We start from the raw sequence: 12,483 nt of genomic DNA, 5'->3' as shown, positions 1-12,483 counted from the left end.
GTCCATCTGACATCACCCAGGACACCAAGGAGGCCTTAGTGTCATGAGTGTCTCTGTTGTACTGTGTAAAGAACATGTCCCGCTTGATTTGGTCCGGTACAAATTGTTTGCAAACATGAACACAACAAATGAGAAACTGCCACCAACTATGGATAGTTTTCATTTTTAACTTAAACGGGCCAATTATCAGCCATTCGTGGAACCATGTAATGGTCCAGTACCTCAAGGTGTCAACTGCTGACAATGGGTGGGTGATTGATGACAATTTACACCTCATACCAAACATGAAGTCACTGCTCCAGCACCCAAAACAATACTGTGATTTTTCTATGCAAGGTGTAGTGTCACAAAAAAATAATATGGTTTGTTGTGATGTATACAAGTTCAGCATTGACAACTGCAGCAATCGGGAATTGAGGACTCCTCCTCTGAATCAGACACAGACACTGATAAGGAACTACCAAAATTTGAAAATAAGACCTGAAAAATAGAAAAAATGTTTAATAATTGCAGTTATGAACCATGAGAAAGACCTAGCTTCCCTTAAGGGAGATAATTTACTAACCACTTGTATATGGGATCCCCTCTGTGCTGATTCAAATCATCTAGCATTAGCCAAATACTGTAATATATTTTAAGTGGAGTCCCTGTAGTGAAGAGGTAAAATATTCGAAATCACCATTTACACAATGGAAACTAAGGTTTAATCACTTTTTCTTGTCTTTCATTCCTTACAATGAACATTTTTGAGAAAATAGATATATTTCCTACCAGAAAGCACTATTTTCAGCCACCAAGACGCAAAAAAAAATGAACAACTGATAACGAAAATGTAAAAAATAAAGTCTATTTTTTTCCAGTTTGTAATGTCCTAATCAGTGAGGTAGGAAAAGGGGGGGGGGGGCAGGCCCCTCCAATAATATTACTGGGGAAGAGGGACAAAGTATGCTTGGACCCACCCAATATTTTCACACAAAAATTACACAAACACAGTGGCCCAGACACCATGGCCCAGAAAGAGGCCATGTGAAATCTGAGAACAATCTATATTAGCTTCTCAAACTGCCAATAGATGATAATACAGGTACACCACCGATTTTCCGGCACCCTTGGTTCTAAAGCCTTGCCGGATTATCCATTTTGCTGGACCAGCCAAAGTCAGGTAATAATAATTCAATAATACACCTCTGACCTACTAATTATACACCTCCTGTGACTCTATAAGCACCAAGGACTGCTAGAAACTTAAATTAAACAAATATTAAATGTAAATTAAATGTGAAAAATCATAATTTTCAGCAACATTATTGTTCACACTTTGTACTCAAATGTACTGTACTACACTAAAGGACTAAAATTTTTATCTCTTGTGCAAACTATGTGATGTTTATACTCAAATTAATCACTATCTAACAAGGATTCCAGCAATACAAGTTATATTCTGCTAAGTCTAATGAGCTACATTTTATAAGATAAAAACTTTAAGCCTAAAACTGCCTTCACCCTGGCCGGGAGGGAGGAAAGTTAAGTGCCCTCTCATAATTTTGTCCGGACTAAAGGAGATGCCGGAGCACCAGTTCCCGGAAAATCGGTGGTGTACCTGTACTGGTTTACATCAGTGGATTGAAAAAACATATACCAGTCACCTGAAATAATAAATGAGCTGATCAGCCTGATGGGCAACCAGCTTCTTAGCTAAGGTAGTAGGTAGTAGGCAACTACCAAACAGGGAGGTACTACCGCCTGGCAAGATATTGGAAGCATAATGTGTTGTCTAATGGTGGACCCTGCTGCTATATGGCATCACAAAAATTGTGACCAAGTCCCAGGTTGCTGATCTGTCTTTCTGCCTCATTTACACACAATTGTAGGGTCTCAATTGTTCTCTTACCATTGACAACACAACATACATATAGCATTTCTCACTATTGATTTTTTCTTTATAGTTCTTTATTATTATTATTATTATTATTATTATTACTATTATTATTATTATTATTATTATTACAGTGTTATTAATACTATTGTCATCATTATTATTTTATTTTACTTTTTATTATAAATTTTATTTACTTTGAATAATTATTACATCTTCGCCCCCCAGGCCCCGATGTGGGTCAGCGCGCAGCCAATCTTGCAAAATCTTTTTATTACAGACAGAGAGACCCATCTGCATTCCAGGCAGCAGTATTTTTAAGTCATGGAAAGCTTTTCTCGAGAATTAACCAGAAGCTTTGAACAAAAAGATTTTTGTTTGGTGACACAAACAATGGCAAATTCCAAGAAATTCCTGCAAAGGTAGTGGACATGTATACAAGACATGTACCACTTCATTAAGTTCAGTAACCCAGACGGCATTACCATCAATGCAATCTCTCAGAATTCCCGGAAAATTTTTTCTCATGCCCAGAATGGAGAGATTTTCCCGGAATTTCTCGTAAGACTCAAAAAAAAAAATTCTGACCATTGGAGAGTTCCGGGGATCGAAGATTCCGGCTAACTGGGAGATTACTGTAGTGAGTCAACTATTTCAAACCATCATTTATTGAACAACTCAAAGCTTGTATCTAGTCAGGTGTCCCAATTGAACAGATGTAGTCATGATTATGTTTTCATTATAATCCACCAGGTTTCAGCCAAAGCTGGAAAGATACTTCTTTCTTAGACTGTACAGTACATGCACACAAGTACCTTCTTATAAGGAGTCTGGGTGTCTTCACTCTGATAGAGGTGCTGCAGTGATGAAATGTGCGTGAAAGAGTGATAGGCATGATCTTGGATGTCAGCCTTGCCTGAGCGTGTTGATAAAGAAGATGCTCTTGTGTGACAAGATGGTGAAGCAGCAGCAACTATAGTAAACTGCAACAAACTTGCATAAGTGGAGAGCAGAAAGCATAGATCAAAGTAGCATGCAGTGCAATGAACCCAACTTTCAAGATGCTTACAGTAACTTGATAATATACAAGTTATATTGAACAATTATAAATTATACACACCAGAAGGTAGAAGCTGAATACAGTATATGAATATGTTCAAGAGGTTTTACACTCTAAAACAGTGTACTATAGTTAGAAATTACTGCAGCATCGTAAATTTTATTTTCTTATTTAAAAACACAATTTCTATCACTTACTTTTCTTCAAAAATAATAATAAATGACATCCTAGCAATCTTTCATCACTACAATACATGCATATAAACTTGTACTGTACATTAAAATAAAAATTCAATCCATTATGACAAGTATGATGACAATGATGATCTAATAGGGTAAGTCACAACCAGTTTGATAGTTTAAGAAAAGAGAGTGACTCACTCAGACAGGCTACACAAACACACTATTCAAAACATAAAAAACTTTGTTCTCCGAAAGCTGAAATCATTAACCACTGTGATCACTACACCATTGGCCTTTCCACTAACTTAAAAGTTTTTCAAATAAGTTACAGATGACTCGGGTTATGGATTTCTGACTTTACGGATATTCTCCCATATGTCCTATATAAAATGAGCATCAAGTAATTCCCAGGCTGAGCAGGGAGATTTCCAACCATACCCCACCTATGAGCTGTATGTTAGGTATTGGTTATTTCATTATTTTGGGAAGATAATGTAATTTTCCTCTTTTTTTTTTTTTAACTCAGTTACATACACATACAATCCTACATACAGAAAGTGCAAAAATAAATAAAATGAATAATTATCAATAGGTGTAAAGTTTTAAGTATCTACAGGTTTCCACCGTGAAACTGTGTGCTGAGTGTGTGGAGATCTGGGGTCCGTGTGGCAGCATCATTGCTAGGGGACGCTACAGTATTGCCAGGCAAACACCAGGGGCAAATGTGATGCAATTTGAACACTAAATTGTATCATTTTTGCTCTCTTTTATGCTTTCAGTAATGCTATTTATATGCCTTTGTTATTGATGTTTATATGCCTACAATTTTAAGTGTTAATGTTAGAGTGTAGAGTTAAAGCTACTATTGGGAGTGAATCTAGTGACCTGAACAGTTTTCACAGCCAATTACAGAAGGTTTACTCTACTGTAAATTTTAGGCCTGGTGTTCCAAATTCCAGAAAAACCCTATCTGGCAACCCCCTGATCCCAAGCATGTTGGATAATTGGTCCCATACCTGTATAGTAACTGTATATACATTATGTGTACTACTGTACAGTATGTGTGTTTAGTGATCCATATAAAAGGGTCACTTCCGACTTATGGATAGTCTCCAGGAACGGAACCATCCGAAACCCAGAGTCTGTACAGTATTTTAAGAGGTACAGAGGTATGCAGATTCTTTACTAAACTCTTTCACCATCATACACTCAATCATTTTTTGATGCAATTGACATACAGTAAACCCTCATTAAAATTACATAATTTGGATCTAAACAACAAATGAATACAGACAATTATTGTAACGGCAAATAGCGTGGAATTTTTCCCCATAAGAATTAATGGAATATGGAGGATTTACATTCCTATTTATCACTAACATCAGTTACTTAAAAAAAAAAGGGTAATTTTCCGTCATATTAAATTTGTTTCTTTTTTCAGGGAATAGGCCACCCGGGCCGGGGGAGGGGACGAAAAATTAAGAGAAAAAAGAAGAAACAAATTGGGAAAGAAAAAGACTATGTTAATCTACACCACAATGATGCCAGAAAACCAGCGTTTTGAAGTGAGACAGATTGTTAGAGTATGGAAACACAGAAGGCAAAGCATTCCACAGTTTGGCTGTGTGAGGAAGGATGGATGTACTATAACGGGTTATTCTAGTGTGACCGACATCCACGGTGAAACGGTGGGCACCGCGGGCAAGACGTGTGTTACAAGCCCACGGCCTTGCCAGTGGTACAAAGGATGCCAAATTCACCGAACATTGCCCATTAAGATACCTGTAAAAGAGAGAGAGTGAAGCAACATTGCAGCAAAGAGAAAGGGAAGAGGCATTATCAACTAAAGGAGGAGAGTCAATAAGACAAAATGCCTTTGATTCCACTCTATCTAACAGCTGGACAGATGAAGAGCCACCCCAGATATGAGAGCAGTACTCCAAATTAGGATGAATGAATCCCTTATATACCTGAAGCAACTGCTCAGGAGTGAAGTAGCTACGGCATCTGTCATTCCCATCAATGACATATTGGAGGAAATGGTGGGGCATAGCATATCTATTTTAGAATTTGGCAAAATGATTGCATCCTGAAATGTAATTGGTGCGAGATCATCTAATTTGGAAAGTGTAATTGGTAAATACTGTGTTTTATCACTATTGAATTTAACCAAATTTCTACTTCCCCATTTGGAGATGCTGCACAGATCCTCATTGATATATGAAACTAAATCAGCTCCAGAAACAGATTTAGTTATATATATATATATATATATATATATATATATATATATATATATATATATATATATATATATATATATATATATATATATATATATATATATATATACAGTATATATATATATATATATATATAAACTCAAAGAAGTACCACACTGAGATAGAAAACTGCATACTTAACCAAATTACAGAATAACCAGAAATACTGTATCCAGCTTAACCATTTGTGAACTTGGCTAACAGTAATAGCAGAGGCAGATTCAGGAAGGGGGCCTCTGGGAGTCCGGACTCCCCCTCCTTTTCATAAGAAAAATCCAATACTTTTTCTTTAATGCAGTGTTATTGTATTAAGGCATTTTTGTATAATAAAAGGTAATTATTATTGACTTCAGAATATCTCCTAATATCAAGTGCATATGGCTTCAAAATACCCATGATATTGGTCAGACTTAAAAAAAAATATCCTGGGGGGGGGGGGTCTCACAGCACCCCCCTCAAAACCCCTCAGCTGGGTGGGTTCATTGTGCTCGCCATGTTCCCACCCACTACTTGGACACCCCCCTTTGATATTCCTGGACCCACCCCTGAATAGAAGTACTGTATGTGTACGTAGCCTACAGGACTGTACGTAGCCTACAGGACTGTACGTAGCCTACAGGACTGTACGTAGCCTACAGGACTGTACCATGCAGAGTAGGCAAAATGTCATACAGGTAATGGGTTTTAAACAAATGGTACGGCTTTTACACTAGGTTCCAAAAAGGTTGTAACAGATGTCTCCTAATCACAAAGAGATATAATAGTATTCATAAAACACCAATAGTAGCCATCCTCTTCCCTAGATCATGATGACAGATTGTGTGGCCTGTTATGGCACGACATATGCAAGTTGATAGTGATATTTCATCTCTATTTATAGCACTTGGTGTATTACTATATGAAAGGGAAAATTTATTTCTTTAATATGATTATACAATACATTTATGAACATAAAAATTATTAGTAAAAGTTTAATGTCATAATAATTGAAAAATCTTGAAAATTTCTCTTGTAGCAGCATTTGGCAACTCTTCTTTCCCATGACGAATTACAGCCAAATGTAATGGATACTAATCAATGTTTATAATTTATTTTTAAACACAAATCTAACTGTCAAGTAAAAATAGTAAGAACATATGCTACATTTTTGATGATGTACATTTAGTAATCTACAGTGTATCAACCCGATTTATATACGTAATTATAATTTCCATATACTGGAAGTATCTGTCATCTTGTTGATTGTGTCATAGTCCACAAGATCCCAATGTAAGCACCATTCAGTGACTTTTTCACGCAAACTCCTCTCGCCATCTTCAGTCTTAATTTTTATTTAATTAATTACTGTATTCTTCCTATGAAGTAAAAGTACAGTACATTTCTATTCATTCATTTGATAGCTACATTATCTGGCATGATGATGATACATTAATGATATAATTTTTGCAAAACTTTAGTTAGAAAACTAATAGAAATGAAGTCCTCTATGCTGACTAAAATTTGCTTCCACTGGGCATACGGTCACATCATCTAATCACTAAACGACACATTATACTGTATTGGTAGGCAGTGCGTATTTTGGATATCAGTAAGAAATGAACTAGAGTAATCTACAAGATGAAAGCGAGTAGCCTAGATATGCATATGACAATGGACAGTGAGACACTGAGTGCGGTTGCTACTAACCGTCGCTTACACTCCTCGCCCGCCAATTCCTGCACGCATGGCGGAGGAAATTTTAAAATTAATTATCTTCCAAATGTGGTTAAGGTGTGTTTGATGCAATTAAATAGTAGTACACTGTATTGGCAGGATACTGTACTGTATTTACATGCACAAAATATTTTTTCCCCCCGAAAAACACTTTAAAATGTATGGCTCAATAAATGTATGAAGTGTATTGACATTTTTAATTTTTTTTTTACCCCCAAAAATCCTTGTAAAATAGGGATGTATGTCATGCGGCGATGAATCTTTTATGCCGGCAAATACAGTGAAAATTAGAATATTAAGTTGTGTGTAACCTTATAATCCTAGTTATTTGGATGACCTAACAAAGTAAGTGTTTAAATATGCCACAAAATGACTAGGGAGAAAGAGTGCAATTAGCAGGAAGTATAAATTTATATCTTCTAAACTACAATTTGTTTAATTACCAAAATTAATAAAAACCCACTTTGTAATAAAATACTGTAATAAGTTTATCAAAGATAAACAATTAAATTTTACAGTTTAGGAGATAATCCAAAATAGGATTAAGATATTTTCACGCAAAAATCAGTGTGGTGATGCCAAGTTGAGCGACTGGATGGCATCAGTCATGCAGCGCTTGAACAACCCTCGGTGGAAGACAGACGCACAGAGCCTCAGGCGAGGAAGGCCTACTAATCATTCATGATCACCATTTTAGTTATATTAATTGTGAATCTTAAGATTTAGAAGTGACCATGACATAATCATTTCAAGAAGACCACGTTGTCCAAATGATCCTCTATTTTTACCATGTACAGTACAAGCTAACGAACACATACCTGCATTTGTTATATCTTAAGGGTACAACTTAGACTATTTAAACCTGACTTTGTTGTCACAAGTGCAATTCAGTTGGGACAATGTTTTGGCCAATGCATCTATGATGGTGTAAAGTAGACATCATCAGTTACCTTTAATGGTTAGTAACATGGTTTAAATCTTATAATTCCATTGTTATTAACTTATACCAGGATATGTCATTGAATTAGTGCATAGACCGCTCCCATTATTAATAAAACAACAACCGTACGTAAATTTTCAGACTTTTGAAAGTAGACTTGATGGTAGACTCAACATTTGCTTCTGATTATTTGGGAGAGGATTTTCCCATTATTATTTAATTGTATGTGTTTTGTGTGTCTGTCTACACACACACACACACATATATACAATACAGGTAAAGAAAATTACCGTCTTTAGAACAAATGGCTCCCTGTCCCGGCCGCGAAAATGCCGGCAACTTTAAAACTACCCACAGACATTCTTGAGTACATCCAGGGTGTCATCCGCAAATAATAAAGGATAATGAAATAAAAATCCACGAATTATCTGGGCATACTGTAGTATAAGTGAGACTACAGTAAAGTAAGTTTAAGCAGCCCCCTTTATCCTCCAACTCAAGATTCATCAAGATTCGTCTGCTATAATGTAAGTAGTACACTGTAAATAAGTATTATAAACTTTAATTTTGTTTTTGGATGTTATTTTTCAGTAAAATAGTGGTCGAAATTACCATGGTTACACATACGTCGGACTTTCAGATATGTCAGACTAGCTCGAGCCCCAAATAGTCCGACTAATGGGGTCTTACTGTACTTTCATAGAATTTATCACATTATTAACCTTAGCACCATCTACTAATCATTTTTTCTTTTGCTATATACAGTATATATATTTGCCTGCCTTGTATATTTTTTCTACTAACTAATAGTGTAACCTCAAATGAAAAACAGAAACAGATCACTTGTTTACTCACAGCTGAAGATTCTCGAATGGTTTCCTGTTTGTTAGATGACTTAGGTGTTCTGGCTGGGCTGGCACTTTCCTCCCGTCTCTTGCTAGGACTGGTGCCAACTTTTGGTTTAGGAACTTTAGAGGGGGATTTGCTGGTAGTGTTTGCTTTGCATGGGGAAGACTTAGCTGATGATGATGGAGTAGAGGTTCTAGAGGAAGACCGAGATGTGGAAGGTTTGGCAGAAGCTGGACCAGCAGACCTGGGCTGTGGAGATGCTGATCCAGTCACCCTGTGCTGGGGAGATGCTCCAACAGATTTACGATGAGGGGACATTGAAGCTGCATTTTTGCGTGGAGAGGCTATTGGTGTTGGTGTTTTAGAAGAAGCTGAAGACGATGATGCACGTCCGATAGAGCTGTGTTTTGGTGATCCATATGGACTAGCTTTTGGAGTGGAGGCTGACGATGAAGTTGTTGGTTTTCTGTTGCTACTACCAGATTTAGTAGTGTGTACTGAACCCCGCATAATGCCGGGTGAACCTTTGGATGGTGAAGAGGTAGAAGAAGAAGAAGAAGCCTTAGGTGGTGACTTGGTTGGTGGAAGCTTTGTAGGGCTCTGTTGAGTTGGGATCCTTCGTGTCCTATTAGGCGGAGGAATCTCACGTGGTTCACTGGACGACTTAGGAGAACGCTGGGGACGAGTGCCAGGGGCTGGAGGGCGTGCACTAGATGGGCGAACACGCCTGGTGGGTGTGTTGGCATCACTGCTTGATCCTGAACGGGAAGCTAAAATATTTATTATTAAAAGATAGAAGACCTTGGGAATAATATAAATGTAAAATTTCACCGACCAGTATGTTTAGTCATTCACAATCAAAGCAGGGTTGGATTAGTATATTTTCCTTCAGCATGTCAGTCACTGACATAATGACTGAGAGCTCAGCAGCAAAAATATTTAAGTTCACAACAGTAAACAGGAAGCTAGTGCTGAAAACTTATTACAGTTTACTACTGCACAGTACAGTATATGTGAACTTATAGAAACAATCAAAAGCTTTTAGTTTTGGATAAAATATCTTGAGCCAGCCTCTTTTAAACAAACTTTGTGGCTTAAATGACATAAAACTCTAAATGTGAGCTGAGCAGTTTATGAATTGAAGTACAATACAAAATATGGTCAATATTAATTATTTATAAAGTGTATTACCACTGCTACCTATTTGAGAGCAAGAGAAATATTTAATTTCTTACCTGATGAAATTTGTTTACCGGATCCTCGAGCAGAACGTTGAGCCATGGTGCCAGATGGACGTTCATTCCGTTTACGCTGAGCATCATGAAGAACCAAGATTTCTTGTTGTAAACCTTGGATTTCTGAACGTAGACTTTCCAACTCCGAACTGCGTTAACAAAAATGGCATGTACAGATTCTTCTGCATTCTTATATACCTGTACAGTACAGTATATATATATATATATATATATATATATATATATATATATATATATATATATATATATATATATATATATATATATATATATATATATATATATATATATATATATATATTTGTATACACAGGCGCTCTTCTACTTAAGAACGTTCAACTTACAAAGTTTCAGAGATACAAACATCATCACTGAGGGGGATTACCTGCCAGAACAGGTGTTTAATGTGAATGAGACTGGATTATTTTTAAGAAAATTCCAGATAGAACAAACATTACCTAAGAGAAGAGTGAGCCAGGTTTTAAGGCTGTATTAAAGGGTATAGCTGTACTAAATATCCATAATCTTTTCATTTTTTACAAATATGTTTGGTATCTACAGGAGTAAAGTTGAACTTACAAACAAGCCTCAGGAACGTAACTCGTTCGTAAGTAGAGGAGCACCTTATATAATTTATGGTTCCTACTTTTTTACCCAAATTCTATCAACCAAACTCCTTTCAAAATTTCACGGGAAATAAAGTTGTTCTTCAAGTCTTTAACTTACGTTCAGTGATACAACATGAACCATTGTTTCATAATTAATCCCTCTTGTTCATAAACACTCCCATCCTCAGTCAGTCCTCTACATTCTATCACAATGCTTCTCCACTGTGTGGGTCTCCTGTCATTCCCTGACCTTTTCCATTAGCCTGCTCAATCATCTTAATAATTTTGTTAGTGATTCATATTATTTTAATTATATTACTCTGTTGATCTTTCCACATTGCAGAACAAAATTACTGTATCATATTAAAAAACAATTACAGCACTCTCTTTAAAAGACGATCAATGCACTACATCTAACAAATACTGAAAGCACTTTAACATCATTACCATCTTTGCTCCACTCAACTGCCCATTATAAGGAACATAAATGTAACAAAGGGTACCTTCAGTAGTGGACATTTAGTTTTTTTTTATATATCTTAGTACAGTACAGTACAGATGATACAAAAAGAATTCTGCTTTGCAAACATGACTACACTTGTACTGTATATCAACTGACAATGATGAACCAAAATTGTTACCACATATGGTACCTTAATACTGTAGTTTATCTCCTTCCTTAAGAGAAAATGAGTTGTGACAGGATCTGAATGAATATACTGTGTACACAAGATAAAAAAATTTTATAAATAATTAATCTTATCTTGGCATGAAAAAAAATTACTAAACCTCAATTACTATATTATCAGACTTGGCATGGCTGCAGTTCATGAGGCATTTGCAAAAGTGTATAAAAATGGATTCAATATTTTCAAGATAAAATTATGCATGCTAATATTTAGAGAACAGAGTTTCCACGGAAGTCACTAGTTTATCCTAATGTTAAAATGGTACAGGTGTACCCCAATAGCTGACGCTTATTGTCAAGCAAAAAAATAAAGCAAACATATAAAGCAAACATAATAAGCCTTAAATAAGCAATATAAAGCATAAATTTAGACTGTTATTTACCTGTATTGAGGATGGTAGGGATGGTCTAGGATGGCAAGTTCAAGTCTCTACCAATCTTTGTTGGTCCATAACCACTCTTATTATGACTTATAACACTTCACATCAAGCTACCACTGTTAAAATTCGAGGATATTAACACCTACTGCTGTGCCCTATTTGTTTACAAATCTGTCAATCACTTCCTTTACAATAATTATTTCCAGTTCCGGAATAATCAGAGATGCAACTTAAGGCACCCAGCGCTCCTCTCAGTTCCAGACCTCCATAAAATATCATGGTGTGAAGGTGTGGAACAACTTACCTCCACCCATCCAAGCAAAGACTATGCTCCTTTCCTTTAAATCATCTCTGAAAAAATGTCTATTGTCTAAGTATTAATATTTTTGGGGGTAATACCTGCTATATATTCCTGCTTTTATTGTACCACCAAAACCGTTTTATCAGAAATTATCATGTAGATGGATAGAAATTAACATTGCAATAAATATATTTGAAAACTAACCATAATACTGACATCTCTGTCCTCTTGTTCCACCTTAATACAACCCATGTTGTACTGCTTCCCTCCCTTATCATATTTATGTATATCAACTCCACTGTAAAGTATGTACTGTATACAGTATACTTATACTGTAATATAAATGTA

The 12,483-nt window shown here is 36.0% G+C and overlaps 1 protein-coding gene across 8 annotated transcripts in view; it reads right to left on the bottom strand.

Annotated features, from left to right (window-relative positions):
* LOC121874133 (IQ domain-containing protein E-like) overlaps window positions 1-12,483 on the bottom strand; it is a 70,957-nt gene that overhangs the window by 7,814 nt on the left and 50,660 nt on the right. For 5 of the 8 annotated variants that reach the window (XM_042378089.1, XM_042378092.1, XM_042378088.1 and 2 more), the window contains 3 exons: window positions 10,138-10,286; window positions 8,909-9,672; window positions 2,692-2,859 (listed from right to left, as the gene is read on the bottom strand). In XM_042378089.1, the coding sequence (XP_042234023.1) occupies window positions 2,692-2,859; window positions 8,909-9,672; window positions 10,138-10,286 (1,081 nt within the window). Of the gene's footprint in view, window positions 1-2,691; window positions 2,860-6,570; window positions 7,116-8,908; window positions 9,673-10,137; window positions 10,287-12,483 lie in introns of those variants that run through there. The other 3 variants (XM_042378090.1, XM_042378095.1, XM_042378094.1) reach the window with 3 other exon arrangements.

The sequence above is a fragment of the Homarus americanus genome, unplaced genomic scaffold, assembly GCF_018991925.1.
Source record: "Homarus americanus isolate GMGI-L3 unplaced genomic scaffold, GMGI_Hamer_2.0 scaffold49667, whole genome shotgun sequence".
Classification (NCBI taxonomy): domain Eukaryota; kingdom Metazoa; phylum Arthropoda; class Malacostraca; order Decapoda; family Nephropidae; genus Homarus; species Homarus americanus.
Note: the sequence above shows the minus strand (reverse complement) of the source record. Positions and strands in the feature narration are given on the sequence as shown.